This window comes from Symphodus melops, assembly GCF_947650265.1.
Source record: "Symphodus melops genome assembly, chromosome: 6".
Taxonomy (NCBI): Eukaryota; Metazoa; Chordata; class Actinopteri; order Labriformes; family Labridae; genus Symphodus; species Symphodus melops.
In genome coordinates, this window is record NC_136696.1 from 7,901,987 (window position 1) to 7,929,282 (window position 27,296).

Below are 27,296 nucleotides of genomic sequence, written 5' to 3' on the forward strand. Positions count from 1 at the left end.
TAAGTTATAAATAAAAAAAGTTTTATTTGTTAGTGCTGCGTGTAACTGAAGGCTACATACATACAGAAATTTTAGCATGAATGTACAAATACTGTACGTCGCCACAAAGTTTTTTTTCTTTTTTAAACATTGTTCACATAAACTACATTACAATTTAAAAGGATATGAGGGAGCAGTGCCGTGAGGACAAGAGATCACCTGTTCCCAGGGACAGAACACATGAACTAACACAGCAAGCATGCAGAGAGAGAGAAAAAACAGGGTATGACAGCCTAACTTGAAATGAAAAAGGGAGAGGAATACTTGTTTAAACTGGCACCTCAAGTTTTTGTCCCCTAATAAGCCAACTATTTAAAAAACTTCAATAGTCCTTTTACATAATACATGCCTATATTTCCTGACTGCTTTTCATGTTGGATAATTTAATTGATAGTGTCATGTTAAGTGAAGCCTTTTTTTCACTATGTAGTATTTCCAATCCATTCTCAGATTGGTCTACCACTGTTCATCCTGAATTAAATTCTGCCCAACATAAAATGTTCTCCCAGACAGTAGACCTCACGAATACAAACAAGAAGGTGAGGCTTGAATTCTTCCTAAACCCTGAATGTACTCTTGTATTTTTTAAATCATTACATATTCAATGTACTATGAGCATTGAAAAGTATGTGAGATTATTTTCATTCTATGATGTTAGCATCAAGCAACAAGTACAAAGTTCTTTGGCACTTAAGGTCATTGTAACCCATCATTTATTACTTAAGTGTATATATTTAACTGTTACAGCCCCCACCCTAATCAGTATTTTGGGTAGAAATGGTTGCCTAGTTGATATGGCTATTGTAAAAATAAGAAACTGTGGACACCAAACTCTGGCAGATATGCTACAACATATTCTTACATACCCTCAAACTGACCCAAAGCCCCTAGGGCCCTATTCACAAACATTCTGAGAGTTCTCTCAGACAGCTTCTAACTTCACTTACATATTCCTAGCAAGGAGTCTTAGCTGAAGAGTGATTTAAGAACAGGTTGAGGTTGACCCCGTTGCTGGACATGACACATTTTTCCAAAAGCTGTGATTGGTTATTCTAAAAAAAAAAAAGCAACAAAAAGTCAATCATAGACTCTAGTTAGACAATGTGTAATTATGAACACTATGAAATTCGCATCTGTGTTATAATTCGTAAGATGTGCTTTAAAGGAATATAGCCTACAAGATGGTTGAAATAACATGCCCGCGTATGCAGCTGCCTTTTTACCTGCTTTTTGCAGGTAAAGGGCCTTACTCAGTGACTGGATGCACCTGTGAAGGTAACTACATGAAGTGAAAATCAACATGCATGTCTGAATTTGCACTGAAAAAAAGTCAGTGGATTGAAATGTCTGCACAAATCATTTGTCTATTCTGACCAAATGTGTCAATCATATTCTTCATGTAGTGTTTGAAGAACATTTCTCTATCATCTCTTCAGTTTAAGAAACTTTTACGTTAGAATTCTTGTAACTACTTCTAATAGTTTTACACCTAAGAACTTCCATCTTTTTCATCCTGATTCTAAGAATGTTCATAGAATGTTGTCACTAGGAACAACTCTTAGTACTAAGGAGGCTTTGTGAATATGGGCCCTGGTCTTTTTTCCAAGTAATACAGATATGCTTATCAATTGTAAATTAAATCCATTAAAAAAAAAGATACCAAAAGCCATACTCAAAGGCTTACAATTCCAGATCCAGGAAACACAATTGTGATGACTGATTAAACCATCTGGCCTAGCATAATGAGAATGACGGTGACAAGGATCAGGGACAGAAAGTAGTAGGGGACAAAGAGAAAAAGAGGCACTGTGGCCTCCTTTTAAGGCTTTAAGAAAAAATATCATTGCAAAACAGAATAAAGGTGGCTTCTAAGTCCTTGGTGTCTTCTTGTGTATTCATTACTGCTCTCAAGTCAGGAATTGAGGAGGAAAGAAGGTGGTGGTGGTGGTGGTGGTGGTGGGGGGGGGGGGGGGATTGTGACAGCAAACAAGTTAAGAAGAATAAGGTGTCATTCATTCTAGTAAGCTCGTCTTTACACAAAATCAAAAGTAGGCATCAAGTAACAGAAAAAAAACGTATTAATACTTCCTTGAAAAAAATGGAAAATGTTTAACACTAATAGAATTTCCCTGTTTAACAGAAAACCTTAGACATTCACACACTCAAACACACATTTTCAGAACAATCTACGAGATTCCCTGCAACATTTTAAAATGAATACAGTCACTAAATGCAACACAAAACGAGAGAGCACAAGTCAAAATGTTTACATTTTAAAAGTAGTTAAAATACAAAAACTATTCTCATTATTTTTAACAATTCCATCTCATGTGGCAGAAATACTCACAGAATCACAGTATGCACAGGCTGATTTTCAAACATTTTCAGTAAAACAAGTCTGACAGCACTGTCATAATCTAGTATGAGTTAAGTAGTTCTTTACATGGACGGGTGACAAAAGAGTACCTCTAATAAGTGGATAAAAATATGTAAAAATGCTTCTACACAGGTGCAATGCAAAACAAGATGTTTATATCATATTAATTTCTGTCCTAACAGGAGTTGGCCCTTGAAATATGCCCATGCCTCCATCACTTAGGTATGTCACAAAGTGGTTTGAATGACTATAAAAACAAGAACCACATAATCTGGCCACCAAGTATAGACCTATCAAACTAAATGAAAAACAACACAAGGTAAACTCTGGACCATTGTGCGAGACAGAAGTCTGCAAAGTCCATTTTCTAAAAAAAAAAAAAAAAGAAAAAAGAAAAAAGGAGGGATTAATTGTGGTATTCGATGTTCAAACTGCTCTGTATAGTTCCAAAGTTGCAAATCAAACACCACAGATATTTATTGGTACATATCAACTTTCTATTTTTTTTGAGAGGGAGGGGATTTGTCTATTGGCTTATCAAAATTAAAGGGGTTCTGAACTCTTTGCTTCTATGAGTTTTAAGGACAGATGACAGGTCTGATGAGAAGAACAAAAGTGTAGACAGGAAAAAAAGGCCTCTTGGGGATTTTGGAAATAAAGGGTCAAAGTAAAAAATGGTTTCAACAAGTTATTGAAGACACAAACACTTGACATATCAACAAAACAAATGCAGTAACAATAGCCTGGAGGCTACAGAAAAGCTATCAAGAGGCAGACAAGAGGAGAGGGCTTTGGAGCCATGTTTGTTCAAGGGAAAGTGGATTTATATACACTGGGAGACTGAGTAACCCCCTCCGTCAGCTGTGTGCTGCACTGTGTGATCCTGCAAAGAGCCCAAGTCGCTGAAACGCTCACCGCACCATACACACTTGAACTGGCCTTCTCTGGAGTGGGTGCTCTGGTGTTTGGTCAGGTGCTCTCGCTGTTTGAAGCCCTTGTTGCAGTGGCTGCATTCGTATGGTTTCTCCCCTGTGTGCACGCGGCGGTGTCTGTTCAGGTCTGATGAGTATTTAAAACGTTTCTCACATTCAGGGCATTTCAGCGGCTTCTCGCGTGATGGGTCGCAGCGGTGCTGAACAAATTCTGAAGACGACAGGAAGCGCCGGTCACAAAGGGAGCACTTAAGGGGCTTCTCTTGGCAGTGAGCATTTTGATGACGCTGTAACGTTGAACTCTTCTTGTAGCCCTTGCCACAGACATCACACTTGTAAGGCTTGTCAGGTGAGGTACTGGACGATTCACCACATTTGTGTCTGAGCAGCTCTCCTGACTGGCTGAACTCCTTCTGGCATGAGGCACACTTGAAAAGGTTGTCCATGCCGTGGACATGCTGGTGGTAGAGGAGATGAGAGGGCTGCATAAAACCCTTGTCGCACAAATTACATTTGAATGGCCGGTCAGTGGGGTCTTTGTGCATGCGTCGGTGGCGCACCAGAGCATACTGCTGCTTGAAGCTCATCTGACACTCATCACAGTGGAAGGGACGCTCCTCTGAGTGTGTGCGCTCATGCTGACGTAGGTCAGATGGTCGTTTGAAACCCTTACCACATGTTGCGCAGCGGAACGGCCTGGAACCCTGCGGATGGCAGGGGTGGTGAAGGAGCTCTGTTGACTCTTTAAAGTGCAGCTCACATAAGTTGCATTTAAACAAGTGCTCACCTGAGTGTACATACATGTGGCGCACAAGGTGGGAGCGGTGCTTAAAACTCTTTTCACAAACAGCACATTTGAATGGGCGCTCACTGCTATGAGTCCGCTGGTGGTGCTGTAGGTGGGACGACTGGCTGAAGGCCTTGTCACATGTATCACATTTGAAAGGCTTCTCTCCTGTGTGCACCCTCTCATGTCGGGTGAGTTCTGAGAGATGTTTGAAGCCCTTCTGGCAAACTAAGCATTTGTACGGCCGGTCTCGTGCAGAAGGAAAGGGTAGGATGGAAGAGCTGCTGCTTGATGATGCTCTTTCACTGCTGGGCTGCAGGAGATTATTTTGGTTGGGTGTAACATTGCCAGAAGAACCAGGTCTGTAAGTCTTCTCACATATCGAACATTTCATTGGGTTGGTACTGTTATGTGATGTGTGGTGCTGGGCTAAAGAAGTGAGTAGGGAGAAGCCCATCTTACACACCCCACAAACAAATGGCTTTTGCTCCACCTGAACACACTGGTGTTCTAGTAAGTCTGTTGCCTGGTGAAAAATCTTCAAGCATTGGGTGCACTGAAAGGACCTGTCCTGACTCACCATGCATTGGTGTTCATGTGGGTTGGCCAAATGAGAGATGTCATGTCCACAGGCCCCACACTTGTGCACTCCCTCTGTACCTACCTGTAGGGAGGTCTGTTGGGCAGCGTGCTGCTGCTGACTGTGCTGTCCGCCTCCATGCTGCTGACTCCCATTATGTTGTTGGCTATGCTGGCCGTGCTGGCTCTGTTGCTGCTGTTGCTGTAGAGATGTTGCATCTGGCTGCAGTACAATGCCATACACAGCACAGCCTAATGAATTCTCTGTTCCAGGGGGGATTGTGTGGACAACAGGAGGAGGAGCATGTTGCCATGTCTCAGTCATGCGAGCTCGGCTGTAGGGATTCACCTTGGCAGCTGATGTGGCCCAACTGTGGTAACATAGGGAGATAGGCACTTGTTACAGTAATAAACTAAAAGTTTTGGATCATGGTTAGAAAACAGAAAGAAAAACTTACTCCATTATAGCAACTGGCACTAAATTACTGGTATGGGTTCTTGATGAAGGGGTTGTGACAAAGACGTAAATGAAAGAAGACAGCTCCACACAGGGTAGAAATGTAGCAGTTCTCCTACTTTATTCCTGTACTTGCGATGATATCTGTATACAAAAGAAACACAGGGCAAGTAAAAATACCACAAAAACACTTTGGGTCAAAACCTTTTTGTTAAGCCACTACAACATTGTGTTGCAGGCATTATTGACTAACAGGTACAGTACAAGTAGTATGCATAGAAAGAAACGTGTTGGCTGTTTTGTATTTGGATCAGCTTGGAAAGCTGGTTGGCGTTTGAGCGCTCAAACTCGGAAAATACAGACGGGTAAAAGCATCTTTTGCGATACCTGTTCAATGCAATCCCGATAAAACATAGCAAGATTTTACCTGAACACAAGGTATTAGAATGAAATCACGTTTACCATGATGTTATCTCAATGCACAGAATAAATGAGAAATAGTGTGTTAACCTACACTCTCGGGCATGACTAACACAATAGATTACACTTTATTCAACTTTTAAATAGACCCCTCTCTGCAAATAGGGAAAAACAAAATACCACAGTAAAATAAAGCACAAGTGAATGTATGCGCTTCAAAACGTCTTAAGACATATCACTACAATCAGGCTATGTGAGCTAGCTAGCTAGCTAGCTTAGCAACTTGCTAATACAACTACAGAGGCACAGAAAGGAGTTACTATATCAAGCAACCTGCCACCGCGTCTATGACACGTTTGTTAATGTAAACAGTGACAAGGAAACTCCACATTCACATACCCGGGGCGCTTAACACAATAACAAGAGGATCGGTATTAGGTTAGCTTCTCTCCCAGATAACGCAGTCTGTTCACATCCGCTGCTCGTTTTCTCTCTTGTTCGTGCTCTGTGGCTCCTGGGTCGGAATCGGGATTTACGGGTCAATAAAAACAGGTCAAAAAAATTGCCGTGACTTGCCAAATCGTACCAAAGCCGCGAGCGTTCCACCAAAAAAATTAGTATGCCTCATTGGATATTACGCCTGGCTCTCTAAAAATTTTGCATTTTTTTAGATCACTAGTGAGCTATAGGCTAGCTCAGAGCCGCTGCCCGAACACGGGAACATGAATAAACCAATACTTAATTGGCATGCTCACAGCACACTTACACACACACGTAATTTATCAATCAAAATACTTTTAAAAATTACATAGTAGCATACTTTCGACTGAACATGAAAATCATTGTCAACTGTTTAATGCCATAAACCAAATCTCGCCAAATGATAGCCAAACTAAACATAACAGTATCGAAAAAGGTTGGTATATGGTTGGTTTCCCGGTACAGCGACGGGAACTGTTGAGATGTGGGGTTGTGTTTCTCAGGGACATAAACTAACAATACAACCGGTTTGTTTTTACCGGAAGTGAAGGGCTGTGCTGCGTTTAATAGTTATAATATGTGTTTTCCCCTGTAATTTGAACGGTGTCAACATTATTTAGTGTTCAAAAGTCATATTGTTGATGATGTTGACTGCCTACAGCAGCAGCTCGGAGGACGAGATTGAGGCCCCATCGACCACTACTGAAAGCTCCCTCAGTCTTATATCTTCAAGGTATCGCGAAGATGACAAGAGCCCAACAAGGAAGAAGCCGAAAACCAAGGAGCACGTTCTTGAAACAAGGTGTCTGTCGCTTAAGTAGACTAGTAGCTTATGACTTAAAATGAACATTTATAAAGAGGGCTGCAAAGAAAATTATATTTCTAAAAGGCGCACTCAGTAGATTTGATAGGGACATATGAAAGTTGGAGCGGTGAACCAGCTTTATTTTCTGAACTATAAATATAGAAATTATATTCAAAGAAAAAATAGGGTTAGAGTTATCGTGAACAGTGTTTAGAGCGAAAAAGCTACCAGGGCAGTTAAAGTTTCACTGTTGCTGCCTTCCTCCATCACTTGTCACCCAACATTTTATCTTTAAACATTCACATTTTTCTATCAAGACAGTTTGTGTAGAGAGTTTTGAACATTTCCCCAACTTTCCAATTTCTCTACCAAAACTCCATAGTGAACCTTTAAATTATGATGTTCCATATGGAAAAGGCTACTCAGCGTATAAGACAAGTCGTCCAGTAAATTTATAAAAGTAATAAATTATCTTCTAATTCTAATGTATTGTTTGTAGCCAATATAAATGAAATAAACACTTTTATTTGAAAGTGTTACCAGGTTGCCTCTTCCTGGTTGCCTGTTGGCGATGTTCCCAGATAAAGTGGAGTCATCGTCTGAAGAAAGTGCTCTTCATGGTGGACGTATCCGGTCGTTTAAACATGAGAGAGGCAACTGGGCAACTTACATTTTCTTACCATGTAAGACAACATAACATGTTTTATCAATATCCTGCTCATTTCGGAGTACAATGTATGATCATTTCTTTTAATGTTTTCCTCACTTGGTGTGGTTTATAGTTTTGCTTGTTTTCCTGTCTTCTCTGTGCATCAGACCATCCTGAAGAAGAATTTAGCTATTTGTTAAAGGCAATGCTTTCGATAGCAAGGGCTCGTGGTGTGGATATGACCCCCCAGGAAGAGTTCCACCTCAGCCTGTCTCAGACAGTGGCATTGCGACACCACTGGATCCAACCCTTCACACAGAGTCTCAGAGCCGGCCTTGTGCATTGCAAGAGGTTTCTTTTTTCCTACTATCCCTAATGTAATTTATTGATTTTACAAGCCATATTTCATTGTATTTATAATTTAGGTAGTGATGAATGTATTGCATGGATAATTTAACTTTACTGTAAATGAGAAGGTGACTGACGTTAAAAATAACCAGCTTATCACCATAAATATAACGGTTCCCTATAACATATACCACATCAAAAGTCGAGACTATTTGCAGCAGCATCACAGCATCATATCACTGATACTGGAGTAGATTGATTTGTTTAAAACATGTTTGGAAATAGTTAAACCTTGTATTTGAATGTTTAATACTATGTTTAATATTTGTTTCCTGTTGCCAGGTTTATATGTTCAGCGGGGAAGTTGAAGATCTATTGTAATGCTGAAGGAACAAGGTACTGCCAATACCTTTAGATTCTATCTCTCTCTTAAAGCCCTGTTAAGTGTAGTCAGACCTTTCTGCTTTCCTTATTTCTCTGTTAATTTTCTCAACATCGATCAAGTTGTATCAGTCTAACTGAGGACTGGGCGATCTCAAATCAATATCACGATTAAATGAACATTTTACCTTGATTACGATTAATGACGATTAGTTTTTTTGCCCTCATAGTTCACTGGCGTTGTCTCGCTCAACTATTAAAGCTGGGAATCTTTTTCCCTAATGAAAGAGTGCATATCTGATGACCTATTATGTGGTTATTTATTAAATATTTCAACTCAAAGAATCGCTTGAAAGTGAAAATGACTGTCAATGTTTTAAAGTAGAAATTAACTTCTCTAAAAAAGTAGAAAATAAATAACTTTCATATCTTCCAAAATGTTTTTCCGCAGTGTTTACATTTAAGATCTTTCTTTCAGTATCTTCTAAAGACAAAATTTGTCCTAACTGCAGCCATATCGTTGTCCTTACATTTTTTTAAATAATTGACATGGGTGAGATTACATTAGTTAGAGGTTCTCAATGTCGGTTTCCATTCATTGCCCAGCCCTAGTCTAACTGCTTCTATGTGCATCTGCCTGTTGTCCTCTGAAGGACGTTTCTTGGGATGGAAATGTCTACTGGGCATGCTCAGCTATTGGACCTGGTCCAAGTAGTGGACAAAACAATGGCAGATTTTCACTTGGACCCTTTCTATAAGGTCAGTCATCAATACATTTTAACCCAAACAAAGTGAATTTCATCATTAGCTAAACATGTTTGTATGTCACCATTTAGAATAAATTTATTTATTTCTCTTGTTGAATTGTTAGTAATAGAGTATTTTCACTGAATCTGCTGGGTCAAATGGTGGTTTGTTTTAACATCAAAGTACATAGCACAGTTTTAAGAGTGATTTTAAATGAAAATATATATATATCAGACAATGAGTGGTTATAAATAATTGTTTTGGAATAATTGCCAATTCTTCATCATCTTCCATTTCTAGGATCCATCTTTTCATGTGAGTTTAGCCTGGTGTGTTGGAGATTTGAGGGAACAGATGAAGGATGGAATTCAGGAGCTGCAGGTACATGGATGTCATCTGTCTGATTACCCTAAACATTGTTTTATTTGTGTTCTTTCTTATTGTCATGTAAAATCCAAAGATATACTGTAAATTAAATTTTATAGTCATATAAAGTAGCCCTGTATGTTTGAAACTGATGTTTTCAGACCAGCCAGTGTAGCTGACCGTTGATTGAGCTGTCCTGGTATTTGCAATACTGTTGTTAGAAACTGCAATACAAAAAGGCAGAGAATTTGAAGATACTAATTTAAAAAAAAAAAAATAGACCAGAAACACTAGACACACCACACAAGTGTCTAGAAAAACTAATCTAATCTTTCCACTGAGTTTGCAGATGTTTTTGTTAACTAAGAGATTTAGAATTCTTTATTAAACAAAATGAGTGCGTTACAAAAAATATGTATTAAAAATATTTTGTAACGTTTGTTATGCTATTCAGTTAGGAATAAAAAAAGATAAAAAGATGCAGTTTGGCCATAGGTTTGAAATGACACTATTTACCAGCTTACAAATATTCACGTCTCTGATTTGTAGAGTCTTGTTGATGACCACGAAGAAGGACCATTTCAGCTAATCTTGGATTGCGTGGAGGTGCACTGCAGGTCCGGAAACAAGACCTTTTGTTTCCCTCTGTAGCTTCTAGATTGGATGCCTAGTGTACCCTGACCTCTGGACATTTTGGATGTTTCTTCTCACCCTGAGGTCCAGGCCAAAAACTTCACAAGCATCTCATAACAAATTACAGGCCACACTGCAATGCCAGAAGTAGGACCTGCCCTATTTTATACTGCAGTTTTGGACATTTGTGACCACAAGAACAAGTGTTGTTGCATACTCTTTGGTAAAAAATATTTGGTATTGAGAATATGAAATAAAAATAACAAAATTAAAAAAATAAAATCTTGTTCTGTGTAGGTAAAAGCTGTTTTGAACATGTTTTTTGTTTAAATGGCATGGAATAATGCAAGAGATATGAACACATCTTGGTGAATTAGCATTTCTGAGTCAAAGCTGCCACTTCTAATTTTGACAAATGAAGATTTCTGTCTAGCTTTAATGAATTTCATTCACTGACACTTTTGTAACCTTTTGTCAAAGGATTCATTTTTTTTTCTCAATACAACACTGACTATGGATTATCTTCAAATATGCACTACTCACCATAAGTTAGGGATATTGTTATTTACATGAGTGCTTTTCCTATTTGGTCTGGATTTTAATTAAATAAGTTATAGTTTCCTTTGATACTACAATTAATGAATGAGAAGAAGCACCACTTCCATCAGTGCAATATTTATTACCCCAACAATTCAGACAATAAAGACAGCCCAAAATAACCAAAATTGACAAAGTCAGTAGCGAGTGTTTCCACCATTCGCCGCAATGACAGCGACGTCTCATGCTCCTAACTAGCCTCATGATGTTGTTCTGAGACTATGTGTTCCACTCCATAAGTGCTGCACACAGTTCTGCAAGGCCATGTGGGGGCGGGGTAAGAGAGTCCAGTCGTTGCTTCAGCTGGTCCCAGATGTGCTCTTTGGGGTTCAGATCAGGGGAGATTGCTGGCAAGACCACATGAGGAACTCTGACTTCCTGAAGTCGAGCTGTGATAATTCTGGCACGATGTGGTGGAGCATTGTCATCCATAAACAGTTTGGGTTGTACTGGTGGAATTGGGGGATGATGATGGGTTGTATGATTACAAAGAACGTGCAATCACAAAATCTGTTTTGGGCTGACTGGTAATGCCTGCCCAGACTGTTGCAGCTCCTCCACCAAAGCGAACCCTGGGGACCATCTTAACTTTGGCATTTTGCTCACCTTGCCTTCTCCAGCAAAGCTGACAACTATCATTTCTGTGCAAGGTGACCCAACACTCATCAGTGGACAGGACGGTAGACCACATCATTGCGGTTCATCGCTCGTGGGGCTCCACTCCAGGGTCTGTCACGAACACTGCCAGTAGTTCTGTGTCTTGCTGCAAGTCTGCTGATGACACTTTGAGACACATCAAGTTCACGAGCAACAACGAACAACTTTATGTATGAAACCCACTGAGGACCTCACAATATCCCTGACTCATTGTGAGTAGTGTCCAAAATGCTCTATTGAACTAAAAAGATTTTATCCATTACCAATTAACTTTTATGTGTGAGATCCTACAACTTAAAATGAAGTGCAGTATATTCAGTAAAGAAAGCCTCTATCTTATTCACTGAAGGTAAAGCATTCGCACTGATGACATGTTAAGTCTGTGGGGCTTCTCAAGGGATTAGTTTATCAACAAAGCTGCACAAAAAAAAGAAGTTAGCTTTCTCTTTTTAACTACATTTCTGAATTTAACCTGAAGTGTTCTATGTATGTTTGAAATTGGGAAACATATTTCCTTCTGAGGAAATGTTTCACAATATAACAAGTGGGTCACTGAAAATGGTGAAGTTCATTGCTCTTCTCTTTTTGTTTTTAAAGATTTATTTTTGGCATTTTGCCTTTATTAGAGAGACACAGTAGACAGGGTCGGAAATCAAGGAGAGAGAGAGGGCATTGACATGCAGGAAGGAGGCCACAGGATACAGTCGAACCCGGGTCGCCCACGTTGAGGACTGTCGCTTCCATACATGGGTTACCACTGCGCTAACAGCACCCCCTCAATGCTCTTCTCTGGCTGTAAATTGGCATGGTGCATCTTGGCTCTATAGAGCCTTCTACCACTATAATCATAAACACAGGGTGCACAATGTAACACATGAAACTGTTCCATTTGATAGCTTAGGAGATTTATGACAGTTTATTATTCTGGAGTGGTGGAGAGTGTAATGGATAGCAACACCACCCATGGGTACAAGAAAAGTACTGGGCATAACTGTTCTTTAGAGTTCTGAAGTCAACACAAAGTACCATGGGTAAGCCTTGCTACCCTGCAGGACATGTTTTTGTGTTGCTTTCCTATGGTTGATGCCTGTACAACATCAACACAAACAAATAACTCAGGTAGGGCTTTTTTAGTCATGGGGAACTTCTCATTCGTTAATTTTCACATCCTTTCCTTTCCTCCATGCAACTGGAGTGGACGAGGAGAAAGGAGGCTTCTTATAGAGCTCTGCTGAAGTCTTTTGTCCAAAGATTTGACATAATTGGTTTTAAGATTTGGCATTCACCAAAATTCCACACCTTATCAATATATATATCGGGGTGGATGACGCCGTCATTTTCCAGCTGCACAGATCCTTGACTCACCTGTAGAACACTGGCAGCGCTGTGAGGGTCATGCTTTCTGACTTCTTCAACACCACCCGGCCTACACTGTTCTGGGGAAAACTAGAACGAGCTTGAGTAGACTGTCATTTGGTTGCATGGACAACAGACTACCTCACCTACAGAACACAGTAGGTGAGTGAGTCTGACATGGGTGTCAGCAGTACAGGGGACAGTGCCCTCCCCTTTTCTTTTCACCTGTGGAAAGGTTTTTTCACCATATACACCTCTGACTTTAAATAAAACTCTGGGACATGCCACCTGCAGAAGTTCTCCGATGACACAACCATCGTTGGGAGTGTGTCTAAGGGGAAAAAACAGGAGTACAGGTAGGTCATCATGGGCTTTGTCGACCTGAGCGAGGTGACTGGAGCCACCTTCAGCTCAATGCCAGCAAGACAAAGAGATGGTGATAGACTTGGACATGAAAATGATGGAGATGTACAAATACCTGAGTGTTCACCTCAGCAATAAACTGGACTGGTCACACAACACGATGTCCTGTACAAGAAGAGCCAAAGTCGACTGCACTTGCTGAGGCAACCGAGGTCCTTTAGAGTGTGCAGAACTCTGCTACAGACATTTTATGACACTATGGTGGCGTTTGCACTTTTCGATAATGTTTTCCGGGAAGGAGGAAGAAAGAGAGAGAGAGAAAGGAAGAGACTGCTGGTTGCTTCACTTTGCCTGATCCCTCTGCTGACTGTAGAGAATTTGGGGCAGGTTAAAGGTAGGGAGGAAACCTTTCCACAGGGACAGAGCTTTTTCTGATGAATAAAAAAGATGAATGAAATACGTATCCAAACTGTTAAGAAAATCCTATCCCTCTCATCTGGCCACTCGCGTTTTCTTGAACTTTTAACTACAAATATGAATAAAGCAAACCCCTTATAGTTTAAGTTGGTGAGATACCATTACACTTTTTGATCAGAGGATGATAAGTGTACTTTGAGTAAGGATTTTTGTCAACTTAAAAACTAGGCGTGATCCCAGAACTTCATTCTAAGACTGCAGTATGTATAATCAACAGGTGTACAAGAGTATATGAATAACATCGTAGATCAGCAGGAACAAAACAGGTCATAAGATTATTATGATAAAAGTGTATTTAGTTGTTAATTTCAATATATAAACTGCACTCAAACATGATCTGATGCGCAGACAATTTTAAAATTACTGCATGTGTTTTACCATTTCACAAACAGAACAGTAAAATAATTCAAAAATCTCTTCGCAAGATTATTAAAAGATACAACTTTGATTTATATCATATACATACATCCTATCTGTGGCTTTTAACTTGAACACTCAATAACATACTGAAGGTATTGTAACAGTAGGTTAGTTCTGGATACTTCATCACTGATACAAAGGTAAAAAAAAATCCATTCATATGTGAGAACTTGACAGCACAAAACCTGATAGAAATGTACACTGTTTCAGCTTTTAAATAATTTAAAACTTAAATTCTACAATTGTACTGACATTTTTTTACCACTGTTTCTCTTAAGAGATGTAGCATGTAAATGTTGTATCCGTCTCCATCTGTCCATCATATGGCTGTGTGTGTATTTGCTTGTGTTGAGCTAGTTTATAATGGTATGTTTGGATAAAGCTGCCAGCTCCCTCTGAACCTGGCCCAATACATCATGGAGAGAACAGCACATTCTTGATGTAAGCCACTGTTGTGAAGTTCAATAACATGTTCACATGTTCATTCCCTGGAAGTTCTTTTAACAGAACGGGCTGCTTTTGCATTCCTATCCAACGTTTGCACTGAGTAGCACTGAGTAGGTTCACTGTCCCATCGCCATCACCAAACACCACTGTGGGCTCCACATCTGGAAATTTCTCAGAGTACTGGAAGGCCTCTGAGGTGGGAATGCCGCTGCCATACAAGCAGTGGACTACCACCCCAGGAGGTGTAAGATCGGCCACCAACGACTCTGTGTCTTGCCGCATCGACCAGCCATCCTCAAAACCAATGTCTGTGAAGAGTTTTTTATAGTCCAGCACAGTATAGTTGGTAGTGGGTGTTTGAACCAAGACCTGGGGGGGATGGGGGAAAAATTGTTAGTGTTGTTTTAAAAGTCTTATTTTTTTCTGCACACTTCATTTCATTTATAACATGGCATTCCACATCCCTCAGTTTCTATACAGCAACAAAACAAGCAAGTTCACAGCATATAAACTTCAACTACAGGAACTGGAAGCCATGTTATTAAGTATGACCTTCAAAAGAACATATAGTTGAACATATATGTAAGATCTCTTCTGAACTAAATCATAAAATGACTTTACTATATCATCAGACATTAAGGAAACATGCTATGTTGAAGTGCTAGTACGTTGTCATATTTTGATTCTGGTCCTGAGTGGTCTGTGGTTTGCCAGATGTGACACAAATTATCACAGCAAACCAACAGGTGGTGTTGCAAGCAATGGAAGCAAACAAGAGAACTAGTTCGGATAGAATTGATTCTATACTTCTCACCTGTGCGCCGACGTGAGTGGCCGCATATCCAGTAGCTCCGTCCCTGTCGTACTTGTCGTGATATGTTATTTGTTTGTTTTGGCTCTGTGCCAACTTCTACTTTATAGTTTTTATAGTTTTATAGTACACTTCCAGTGTATAACTTTATGTATCTTATGGATACTTTTTCGTGTTTTCGTGGAAATAGCAGCGGAAAACTTTCTTATTCAAGGGAGATGCTGCTCTCACTCCGGTCAGCGGGACAAGCCGGCGTCGTTCACCCGATACCCGATGAGCTGAGGCGGCGGTATAGAGGCTGTCGAGCCGGGGCTCTGCTAAGGGCTAAGCTAGCGGCTAAGCGATGGAGGTACAAGCCCTCGGTTCCGGTGATAGTTATGGGGAACGTAAACTGTCTCACCAACAAGACAGACGAGCTGGCTGCCCTCGTGAAGAACAACCGGACATTTAGAGAGTGCAGTTTAATGTGCCTCACAGAAACCTGGCTGACTCAAAACACCCCGGACGCTAACGTGGACCTACCAGGCTTCACTACAGTGAGAGCGGACAGAGACACGAAATGCAGCGGCAAACGGAAAGGAGGAGGACTCGCGCTGTTTATTAACAACAGATGGTGCCACCATGGACATGTTACTGTGAAGGAGGCAATGTGCAGCAAAGACATCGAGCTGCTGGCGGTAAGTCTCCGTCCTTACTACATGCCGAGGGAATTTTCTCACGCGACCGTGGTTGCTGTTTACGTCCCACCGCGCGCGCACACCGAGACTGCGTGTGACGTCATCCACTCAAACATCTCGAGATTACAAACGCTGCACCCGGATGCTTTCATTGTCATCTCAGGGGACTTTAACCATGTTACATTGAACTCCACACTACCGGACTTTCACCAGTTTGTAAGCTGTCCCACCAGGAAGAACAGGACAATAGACCTCCTGTATGCAAACGTGAAGGACGCCTACACTGCCACCCCCCTACCACCTCTGGGTAAGTCCGACCACAACCTGGTCCTACTAAAGCCACAGTACAAGACTAAGATCCAGAGACAACCGATAACAACACGCACCTTCAGAAAGTGGTCTCCTGAGGCAGAGGAGGCGCTCAGAGACTGTTTTGAGACCACTGACTGGAGTGCCCTGCAAGAGACTCATGGTGATGACATTGAGGGGGTCACACACTGCACAACTGACTACATGAACTTCTGTATGGACGTTGTGGTTCCCACTAAAACTGTGCGCTGCTTCCCGAACAACAAGCCCTGGATCACCAGCGATGTCAAGGAGATCCTTAACAGGAAGAAAAGGGCATTCAAGGAGGGAGACCAGGCAGAGCTGAAGCGTGTGCAGGGGGAACTCAAGGTCAGACTCCGAGAGGCAAAGGAGGAGTACAGAAGGAAGGTAGAACAGAAGCTGCAGCAGAACAACATGAGGGAGGTCTGGGAGGGCATGAAAACCATCACAGGCTGCAAGAAGAAAAACAACAACGCAGAAGACGGGAACCCTGAGAGAGCAAACCAGCTCAACTTGTTTTTTAACAGGTTTGACTGCCCCATCGCTGCAGCCAGTGCCTGTCCCCCCAGCACCCCTCTACACACCCCCTCCCCCCCTCTCACTACCCCCAACACCTCCACCAGGACAGACACAACCTCCAGTGACAATCCATCCCCCCTCCCCCCCACCATCACCAGAGACCAGGTTAGAAAGGAGCTGAAGAGACTCCGTCCCAGGAAAGCAGCAGGCCCAGACAAGGTGTGTCCCAGGATGCTAAAGGCCTGCTCTGCTGAGCTGGGGGAGCCACTCCAGCACATCTTCAACATGAGCCTGCGGCTTGGGAAGGTTCCTGTGCTCTGGAAGATCTCGTGCCTCACCCCGGTCCCCAAGAAGAAAAACCCCAGTGAGCCAGGCGACTTCAGACCAATCGCTCTGACATCCCACGTTATGAAGACCTTAGAACGGCTGCTGCTCCAACACCTCAGACCCCAGGTCCAACACGCACAGGATCCCCTGCAGTTTGCATACCAGGCAAAGGTGGGCGTGGACGATGCCATCCTCTATCTTCTACACAGGGCTTACTCTCATCTGGACAAAGGGAGCAGCGTGATGAGAATCATGTTCTTTGATTTCTCAAGCGCCTTCGACACCATCCATCCCCTCCTACTGAGAGACAAGTTGACCGAGATGAGGGTGGACTCGTACCTGGTGAGGTGGATCACGGACTACCTCACAGAGAGACCACAGTACGTCAGACTGAAGGACTGCACATCTGACATTGTGGTCAGCAGCACCGGAGCACCACAGGGGACTGTGCTCTCCCCTGTCCTGTTCACCCTGTACACCTCTGACTTCCAGTATAACTCTGAGCTCTGCCACATGCAGAAATACTCGGACGACACTGCGATAGTTGCTTGTGTCAGGGATGGTCAGGAGGAGGAGTACAGGAGCCTGATCGAGGACTTTGTGACGTGGTGCAGTGCCAACCATCTGCAGCTAAACACCTCCAAACCAAGGAGATGGTGGTGGACTTCCGAAGGAACAAACCACATCCAGAACCTGTTTCCATTGGGGGGGTCGACGTGGAGGTGGTCAGGACCTACGGGTATCTGGGGCTGCAACTGGATGACAAGCTGGACTGGTCGCCTAACATGGACACTACCTGCAGGAAGGGACAGAGTTGTCTGTACTTCCTGAGAAGGCTGGGGTCCTTAAACATCTGCAAAAAGCTGCTGCAGATGTTCTACCAGTCTGTGGTGTCCAGCGTCCTCTTCTATGCCGTGGTGTGCTGGGGAGGAAGCTGCAAGAAGAGGGACGCAGCACGCCTGGACAGACTGGTGAGGAGGGCCGGCTCTGTGGTGGGCACAGAGCTGGACTCACTGGTGACAGTGGCAGAGAGGAGGTCTCTGGACAAAATGCTCTCCATCATGGACAACACACACCACCCTCTGCACAGCACCTTCACCGGGCAGAGGAGCATGTTCAGTGACAGACTGCTGTCACAGTCGTGTTCCACGGACAGACTCAAGAACTCTTTTGTCCCCCTGGCAATAAGACTGTACAACACTTCGCTGTCACGACAGGGAAGAAGCGCACGGTGATCCCTGGACTCATTTTTCACTTTCTTTTTTTTTTTTCTCACTCCTCATCTGCACTGCTGACCTCAGAGTCAGCCCCCAGTTGGACACTTTAATGCATGTTGATAGTCACTTACTGAGCACAGGTCACTTTAAAGATAATCACCCTAATCATGTCTGATTTCATCCTACTGTATTGTTATGCTACATCTGTAATGGTTGACATGATCACCCTAACTAGGTCAAGTTTCACTCTATTGTCTTTGACACTTAATGCTAATCTGCTCCTCAATAGTTGGGTACTTAAATGGCAATCACCCTAATCACTCCTGGTTTCACTTTATTGTCATGGACACTTAATGCTAATCACTGCTTCTGTATGTTGCTGAGCAAAATTGCTCCCTGCATTGACTGCTTAACGACTGTACTCACACCTCTGGCATAAGCTCAAAGACCTTGTCTTCCAAGGCTCTCTAACTGTCTACAGGTCTCCTTTAAACATCACACATGTTTTTCTCTCCTCACAGGTTAGGTACATTATGTTATATAAGTTTTAAGCCTAAAACTTGGCTAATGCCAACTGCACAGGTTTAACCTTTACTCTCAGTCACATAGGGGCTGCTAAATCTTGTTTGGGGGATTATTGTATAGAGGGGGGGGGGGACTGCGGGTGTGTATTGTAACCAATGTCTTGTGTCCTGCCTGTCTGTATACTGCTACTGGATGCCTTGAATTTCCCTCGGGATCAATAAAGTATCTATCTATCTATCTATCTTTCTATCTATACATCCTAAAAATCCTCTGCGTGTTTCTAATAAGCTCAGAACTAGAAACGAGGTAAAACTAGAAAAAATATTGCAGATGCTTTTGAAAAATTGAGAGAGATTAGATCACAGAAAGGTTTACAGACCGATTCAGAGCGGGTTAAATGCTGAAGCTTCCATGGCAACCTGTGTGCGCATCGACTCTAACGAGGAAGTGGCGGATGGAGACAGCTCTCTCCAGTGTTTTGAATCTAGACCGCAGTACCAATTTTACAGGCTAAGTGTAAGATTTACATATTGCTCCTTTAAATATGATAACAAAACTGGAAAACAGTTGCTTGTCATCAAAATCCTTTAGATGTGGAGCACAGTTAGTGTTTAGATGGAGGACTTAGTCTCTTGACTAAATCCCAGCTCATTCTTGTTTGCTTTGTTTTTCCAATACCAATATCTCAGAAAATAGTCATAGTCAAAAGAACAGAGCTTTTCTAAAGAACATAGAGAACAGCCACCTGTAGCTGGGACACAATTGATGAGTTTGAATGCTGGAGTACTTAAGATTACTATAAAGTACTTCAACCAGAAGAAGTCCTTAATACTTTATCTACCTACATGCTACTTTGTCTTTGTGTTGCAACAATGTGTGAATTTTCTCCCCTAAAGGATTATCTAATTTTATCTGAAGATTTATAACTGTTACACATTCTGCCACTGGCAGAATACACTGGCTCAATACTCAAAAAGCCAAGATGGGCAGATAAAAGACAGGCAGAGCAGAAAGGAAAGGGAAAAACAATTACATTCTCAAGAAACTGAAGGAACATAAACACACTTAGACACACCTGATCTTTTGGCCAAGAATGGGTATAAGGGAGCAGCCATGCGGTGGACACAGCAGAACGTTGCTGTGAGCGAATCTTTAACGGGCTGATCACTGGGATGCGGTTGTTATCTCCTGTAGAGAGAGAAAGGGAACAAGTGGTATACTACAGAAACTCAGCAAAGAATTTTCAGTTTCAAACAGAAAAGTAGGTACGTACTTCAAACTGGAGAGGTTGCTGCACAATTGTTTATATGAAATGGCACTGTACCAGAGGACACATCTCTCTGTCTCTATATAATATAATTAATTTAAATGTTTTTTCTTTTTGTAATGTTGCAATGCATATGAAGCTCTATTCTTTCATATTTCCCAATCTGGATGTAGTGGAGATAGTTTTTTTTGTTAATACAATTCTAAAGACAGGGTTTTACCCTTTATAGCAAACTAAAAGTGTTGAAGCAATACCAGATCTCATACCTGATGTAAAGACACGCAGAGTCTTGGCCACCCCTGCCCATGGTGGTCCAAGAGAGACAAAGGCTTTGATGTATCGGTCTTTCCAGGCCTGTGGCTGTTGATTAAGGAAGTACAATGTGTACATGTTACCCATGCTGTGAGCGATCAGCACCACAGGTTCACCAGCTTTCTCTGCCATCTCTTCAATCATCTGCTGCAACGCCAGAAAAAACTGTTTGTTCTCATCTGAAAGTGAAGAAAAGAAAACATTAAACAGATGAGGGAACACATTGGCCTTTGTGGCCCTTTACCCTGTATTGCAATGATTAGGATAGAGATGCTATTTCACCTAATACCTGATAAGTCCCTTATTTACACAAAAAGCTTTTGTGTGGACCAGTATAAAAATCTGGCTTGATGAGTGAGGTTTTGCGCTATTCTGACTCAACGGTCTATTATAGGTGCACCAGTGTTTGTATCTGTCCTGTACTATCACATCATGCTCCCACACATTCAGGCGTAAGACTGAGTAAGTCTAGGTAGGGAGAAAAGGCACATGAAAGTATCCTTAAATTTATCCAGGTTATGTTAAAGGTCCCATATTATGCCCTTTTTGAAATTCATTTATCTAATTTATGCGTCTACAAAAGTAAGTTCACAATTACTAATGTTACAAAAGTGTCTGTTTTCATGACTGCCGCTCCATGCAGGCTCTCTCATCTGCCTGTATTTCTAGCTCAAAATCCTCTATGAACAGAAAGAGAGAGAGAGAGAAAAAAAAGGGTCCCCACGTGTGCCAAGTCTGACCTGATTGGTCGACCGATCTGCTTTCTTGTAATTGGTCAGTCGTTCGGCTTTGTTCTCGGATATGTCCTGCCCCTTATACCATAATGCTACAGTCAGTCCAAGGGAAGCTTGTGCTGGCTACAACGAGCCAATGGGCTTGAATCAGTGACATCTTTGTCTTGTGATGTCACTCCACAAAATTTTAATGAGGGGGGCTAGGGACCGAGCATTTCATGCGGCTATTGCTACTGCTAAGAGGAGGAGGTAGGAGAAGCCGCGTTTCCACGCCTTTGAATTTTTGCAAATACTGTAGATGTGCCCAAAACATGCACAAGACACCTGGAAAACACAAAAATTAACAAAAACCAGAAAAAGCATAATATGGTTTTTAATGCTCCTAACTATTGGCTAATAGCTCAAAGGCGAATAAGCAGACACAAGAGACATGAAGAAGATGAGTAATAAAGCAAGATGACATGGTAGAGCTAGCATAGGTAAATGAACTTGAGCTTGTATAGTGTTTGCCAGACTACTCAAAGTGCTTTTACACTGCAGATCTCAACTCACAATTTACACACTGATGGCAGGGTTGGGTTGTTATATAAAGTGACCTTTAGAAGTTATTACTCCCATTCATACACTGCCTACTAAGCAGCTGGATCAACTTGAGGTAAGTATCTTTCCCAGGGCCACATTTGACATGTGGCTGCAGGAACTGAGGATTGAACCACCAATCTACCCTTTCTACTAACTAAGCCACACTGCAGACCCACCCACTTCTTTTAATCATCTGTGTGGAGAAACAACAGGTTCACAGTGCAGAATGTCATAGAAAAAACGTTGACATGTTGATGAATATTACAGCAGCACCCAACAATATTACAGCATGCCAATCACAGAGGATTGGCAAGAAAGAACATTTTTTCCACAATTTATCCCTGATGTTAAATTAAAAAGTCACTGGATGTGAAATCAGAGAGAGGGTCATAGACATTACAGAAGCTAATACATTTTTATATATGAATTAACACATTAATTTACAACAGTTGGATGGAGTTCCAATGTCTATTAAAGCTGTCTCACAGTGAACACTTGATAAATCAGGTATGATACATTGCTCATAAAGGCAAACATTTTATTTTGTCTTATATTTGACATTATATTTATTTGTTTCTAAATGAGAAGTTATTGATTTATGTTTTACTTCTTGTTCCAACTATTGCAGGTAAATCTAAATAACAAAAATTGAACCTGCACTACAGTCAGTTATAAATACTTTACGGAAACTTATAAGCATCCAGGACTATTTGTTGTTGTTGTTTCACATTGAACCAAACTTCTACCAAAACACGACCCTGACACCAATGGACCAACCGAACTGTCCTCGGTAAACCATTAAACCACTAGTCTAGTCAACCTGTTTCAAAATAAAAGCCCAAAGATCTACGATAAAAGGAACACATTCATAAAGAATTGAAAAAGGTATAAATGATATTGTCCCTTTTCAAGACTGAAACCACCTAACCTCCCCGAAAAAGTAAAAAAAATAAAAATAAATCCTAAACGTCTTAAATGTTTAATTAAACAAAAAATCCCTTGCAATGAAACGTGTTTATGCATCATATTTTTGAATTAAGCCAGTAACTTCAACATTACTAGTAAAGTTCCCCAAATACAAGCTACTATTCTTGTTATACCTGTTCAGTCCCTATTACGACACCTGCCGCTAGTCTAATATGTTCAACTGTAAAACAAATCACCAGAATAACTGGTTTGAAACTGACAGTTTACATAAACATAATTCATTCTGACTGCACATATGAACTTCTTTTGGGTGTATGCAAGTTTGTGTCCAATGTTGCTTACTTGGGGCTTTCCTCCAATCATAGGGAGCTCCTCTGACATCATCATCTCTGGTATAGCCCCATTCTACCAGCGCCTGTACAATACTAAAGAAATACATGCCTAGAGGAGAGACAAAAACCAACAATCCACAAACAAATAAAATCGTATGCTTGATACTAGGATGATCTAGTTTTGTCAGAAGACATTTAGAGGCTTGAGCTTTGGGACACCTGAAAACTATTTGTAGGTATCTGAAGTAAAATATCATTTTGGGGCTTTCGACTTACCAACACTGCGTTTGCTGGGGTCCAGATACTCTAGCGGAAATGTCTTTCCGAAACCTGGGACACGAATGTTCACACCTGGTGGGGATGAACTGGCGTGTGTGGACCTGTTGTAGATCAGCCTACATAAAGACAAATTACATTACATACACTTAAATATACCCAGCTCAAAAAATGAAAGGAACAGAGAAGTGTCAATTTATAATATTAGGTCAGCAATTGTGCATCACTTTGGCCTGCTTTAGTGCAAATCAAAGTGACAACATTTGCAATGCTGAGGCAAAAGCAAGACAGCCCACAAAAGGGAATGTGGTGTCTCTTCTTTACCCTTTTGACTGATCCTTCTGTAGTTTTGTGTTCTGCGAGTGTTATCACTACTGGTAGCATGTAGCAGTACTTGTAGTCAAATCAAGTTACACAGGTAATCCAGGTCCTCCAGGGCTCCATACGTGCAGTAGCAAGACTGTTAGCTGTGTCTCCCAGCACAGTCTCAAGTGTGTCTGACACCATGCAGCTCGATTGGCGTTCACCTCCACTAGGTGTACCTCCATGAACGATACCCAACTGCTGTTCCCTTAACTTTCTTGAGCAGTGTGCATCTTACAATGAGGCAAAAGGCAAGTCTTATTTTAATGTAGAATGTATTTAATGTATTGTCCCATGACCTCGTTGAAAGATTGCATAAAGATGCCAAACAGAAGCTAACACATTTTGAAACTACAATTAATGTAACTAATACTATCACAACAAAGAAACCTATTCTGAGGTACTGGTTAGCATTTCAGTGTGTTAATAATCAAACATGAACAATAAAGAGTTAAATCACAGGCACCATAAGTGTCTTTAAAAGTTGACTGCTATTGGGAACATACAAGGAATGCTATCTTATCCTATTTTCCTCCCAAAACATGCTTGGTTCAGAGGTCAGTTTATTTTGTGCAGGTCAATATCTAATCACTGAAGGACAACCTGTTCGTTGAACCTATCCAATAACTCTGTCACCCTGTTGACTGCGCATGATGAAATAAGCATTGTATTATATTTTTACAAATGTTATTTATTAACAGAAAAAGAGAAAAAGTAAATATATAAATGTAAAGGTTAGTCCTTTCCCCAAAGGATGACTGCTGACACAATAATACTCAAAACAGGACAATGACTTAACAAGAACAAAAGACTTAAGCAGTTGAATTTGTCAGTCATTGACTTGCACTTTAGTGATGTCTTAATGTAAATACAAAGAGCAACTTAATACCTCATATTGTCTATCCAACAGTCTATGGCTACAGGAACTAGTAACTCCAGATTCAGCCATAGAGTGAAGAAAGAGTCAGTCTTCTTGTAGCAGATGTAATGGACCACACTTGGTTTATCCAGCTTTGCCTCCAACTGGTTTCCCAGGTCCCCTGGTACTGCAACAGACAACCAAAGAAAGTTGGCTACATCACTGTCAAAGACCCTATATCATTTTCCAGACATACAAGGTTTCACACTGACTACAGTCATTGTGGTAGACTCATTAAAAGGGATGATTCTCCTGATTGAAAATCAAACACTGCTAAACCCAAAGTTTCTTTTTCACCTGTAGCCTTCCTGGATTTTTGTATCAACGATTTCAATGTTAAGAACATGAGCCTCCAAAGTTTTTTGAGGAAAAGGTTTATTAAATTCTAATTTGAGCTTGTTGTGTCAATAATGAATTTTTCATGGGAATCCGACATATAACATCTCAAGCTAAGAAAGGCATCATGATATATTGCCGTCTGTGACATTTCTGTTATTTCTATTAATAAAAGAATATTTATATCACTGAATATTACTGATTATTACCTATCATTCACTTCTAACTGAGCCCAGCTATCCATCCTGCAAATTTATCTTAGTTGTTCTGTGAAACTGAAATTCTGCTCCAAATAATGCCCAATGTTGCAAAATAACAGAGTTTGGCTAAAAGCTCATGAGATCAAACAAACAGAGTACATTAAAAGTCTTCACTTTACAACGTGTGAAAAAATAAATTTATTTTTGCTTTAATATTTCAGTCTCACAAGATTAATGTCCTGAAAAATGCAATATAGCCACAACAAGCCCTAATTAGAATTTAATACATGTTTACTCAAAAAACTTGGTACGGTCATATTCTTAACATTATAATGACTTTTAAAAAAAAAAAACGCAAGTCATTCTGACTCAGACTCACCGATTATCTACATGACAGGGAAAAAAACATGAACTGAGTAGTTTTGTTTTCAGGAAGGCTATAGGTGAAAAAAGGAACTTTGGGTTTAACAGGCTTAAAGGTGTACTAAATGTAGACGTTCACATCACTCTTTAGACAAGATCCCCATTTGACCTGCAGAATGTGCAAATGTCAACATTTCTGTATAGTTCAACTAAAACAAGTCATGAAATTTTCGAAGCTACAAAGATGTGATGAATTGTAACTTTCCTCAAGTGATCAAATGATTGGCTTTGTTGGGACCAACTAACCCCATATAGTGATTGGCTCACTGCAAATACTGAGTCATTCAAAGTGATAACATCCAAAAGGCATGAGTGTGAGTTTGAGTGAACAATAATTGGATCGTACTTTGGCCTCTACATCCAACTGATCCCAACCCAGTAATTACCTACTGTACGGCAGAATTGGACTAACACGTTAGCTCCTTAAACATCTCATCGCCATATCACATAATGGGAATATTGTTTGAAATAATAGTGTTAAATATTTCTGTTAGTGTACAGATAGCTATGGAATCATTGCCAAAGCACACAGAAACTGTAAGCACTGTAACTTTACATCAGCTGTGCCTTTAGTAGGCTATATGTCCTCTTAGTTTTCTAAATAATGCCAATGTATTTTAAGCTCATTTAATCAAAGTATAGGTTTTGTTAAAAAAATATGCATTTAATAATGAATGCCTTGTTGTTGTTGTTGTTGTGTTTTTATAACAAGGGAGCAATGGAAACGTTGACGAGATACTTTAATTATTAGCATTGGTCTGTATCAGTAGCCTAATGTTGAACTATTTCCAAACAATCGCAAACAGCACCATGGTATAGAATACTGTTCATACGAATGGTTTCACGATTGTAGAGAGTCTGTCTTTTCGTTGAATCCTGAAAAGGTTGCAGTCTCTGGTGTTTTGTTCCAACTCAGTCATGTGATGTGATCTGAGAACTTAAGACTGTGGAACACACCCTATGCTCATCAAACACGGAATGGAATTAAAACATAGTCACTACAAATCTTATTAACATGTCAGCCTAAGCGATTATCGAAACATGTGCATTCTTCTGATATATTCACCTCTCTTTGAGCCATCTTTTTCATCTAAGGCAGCCGGGGCCTTTACAGAAGGAAGAGGGTTATTATAACAACGTATGAGCTTCATATAACTAGTGATGATAGCGACAGAGGTGTAAGAAGACAACAAACCTGGTTACAGTGGAAGGAAAATATGATTTAATATATAAATATTTAATGGATGTGTATAAGAATTGGATGTTTTAGATGTGTCCCAATCTAAAGACTTAAATTGTTTGTATAAGAAGAAGCACGGACTAATGCCTTTGGCTTTTTATAAACATGGCGAGAAGGAAAAATGTGAAATTGGTTTTATTCTAAACTGAGTTCGGCCTTAAACAATTTACCAGAAGCTAGCTCACGAGGAGCACGCTGTTGACTGACTACAAGTCGAGTATTTACCTGAAAGTAAAGTGAACTGGACAGGACTCATGTAATATAAGACGAAGAAGAAAACTTACTGAGGACTACAGGAGGTCTCGGGGGTTGACAGGACTTCTTTCCGGGACATTTCTCCAGCGGTGTCTCGCTACTGCTTTTCGAAAACAGCGACAATAACAAACAGATGTGGAGCAGCGAAGAGCAGGCTGTCATGCGGTGCCAAGCAGTCATGGTTCCTGGAGTCTCATAGCCGAACAACCAGGACGCCTCTTCGGCGTGAGTAGATTATAGACTGTAGGTATAGATCTGCAGTCACTACACTGATGGGGGCAAATCTTTTACCGAGATCGATGGTAAGTCGTGGTCCAGGAAGGTAGCGGTCACAAGATCCAGTTAATAAATCACTCCACCCACCCGGTGACACAACTTCAACGAGCGAGTGTTTTTCTTCTTCTTCT

At 41.0% G+C, this 27,296-nt stretch overlaps 3 protein-coding genes across 5 annotated transcripts; 1 reads left to right on the forward strand and 2 right to left on the reverse strand.

Moving 5' to 3' along the window:
- Nucleotides 1–6,336, reverse strand: znf319b (zinc finger protein 319b). Its single transcript, XM_079345248.1, has 3 exons — nucleotides 5,991–6,336; nucleotides 5,173–5,315; nucleotides 1–5,085 (listed from the first exon to the last, which is right to left on the reverse strand). Exons 2-3 carry the CDS (start codon nucleotides 5,175–5,177, stop codon nucleotides 3,240–3,242), a joined length of 1,851 nt encoding a protein of 616 aa, XP_079201374.1. The 5' UTR covers nucleotides 5,178–5,315; nucleotides 5,991–6,336; the 3' UTR covers nucleotides 1–3,239.
- Nucleotides 6,337–6,590: 254 nt separating this feature from the next.
- Nucleotides 6,591–10,282, forward strand: usb1 (U6 snRNA biogenesis 1). 3 transcript variants are annotated; one of them, XM_079345270.1, is made up of 7 exons: nucleotides 6,591–6,873; nucleotides 7,411–7,559; nucleotides 7,693–7,876; nucleotides 8,216–8,269; nucleotides 8,908–9,013; nucleotides 9,302–9,382; nucleotides 9,917–10,282. In XM_079345270.1, the coding sequence occupies exons 1-7, from the start codon at nucleotides 6,713–6,715 to the stop codon at nucleotides 10,016–10,018; spliced, it is 837 nt and encodes a 278-aa protein (XP_079201396.1). In that variant the 5' UTR covers nucleotides 6,591–6,712; the 3' UTR covers nucleotides 10,019–10,282. The 3 variants fall into 3 exon arrangements, with proteins under 3 accessions (XP_079201396.1, XP_079201397.1, XP_079201398.1); XM_079345271.1 differs by having other exon boundaries at nucleotides 7,458–7,559; XM_079345272.1 differs by lacking the exon at nucleotides 7,411–7,559.
- Nucleotides 10,283–13,725: 3,443 nt separating this feature from the next.
- On the reverse strand, nucleotides 13,726–27,251 carry pla2g15 (phospholipase A2, group XV). Its single transcript, XM_079345262.1, has 7 exons — nucleotides 26,919–27,251; nucleotides 24,406–24,562; nucleotides 23,154–23,272; nucleotides 22,888–22,986; nucleotides 20,257–20,481; nucleotides 19,799–19,911; nucleotides 13,726–14,686 (listed from the first exon to the last, which is right to left on the reverse strand). The coding sequence occupies exons 1-7, from the start codon at nucleotides 27,067–27,069 to the stop codon at nucleotides 14,285–14,287; spliced, it is 1,266 nt and encodes a 421-aa protein (XP_079201388.1). The 5' UTR covers nucleotides 27,070–27,251; the 3' UTR covers nucleotides 13,726–14,284.
- Between the last annotated feature and the right edge of the window lie 45 nt (nucleotides 27,252–27,296).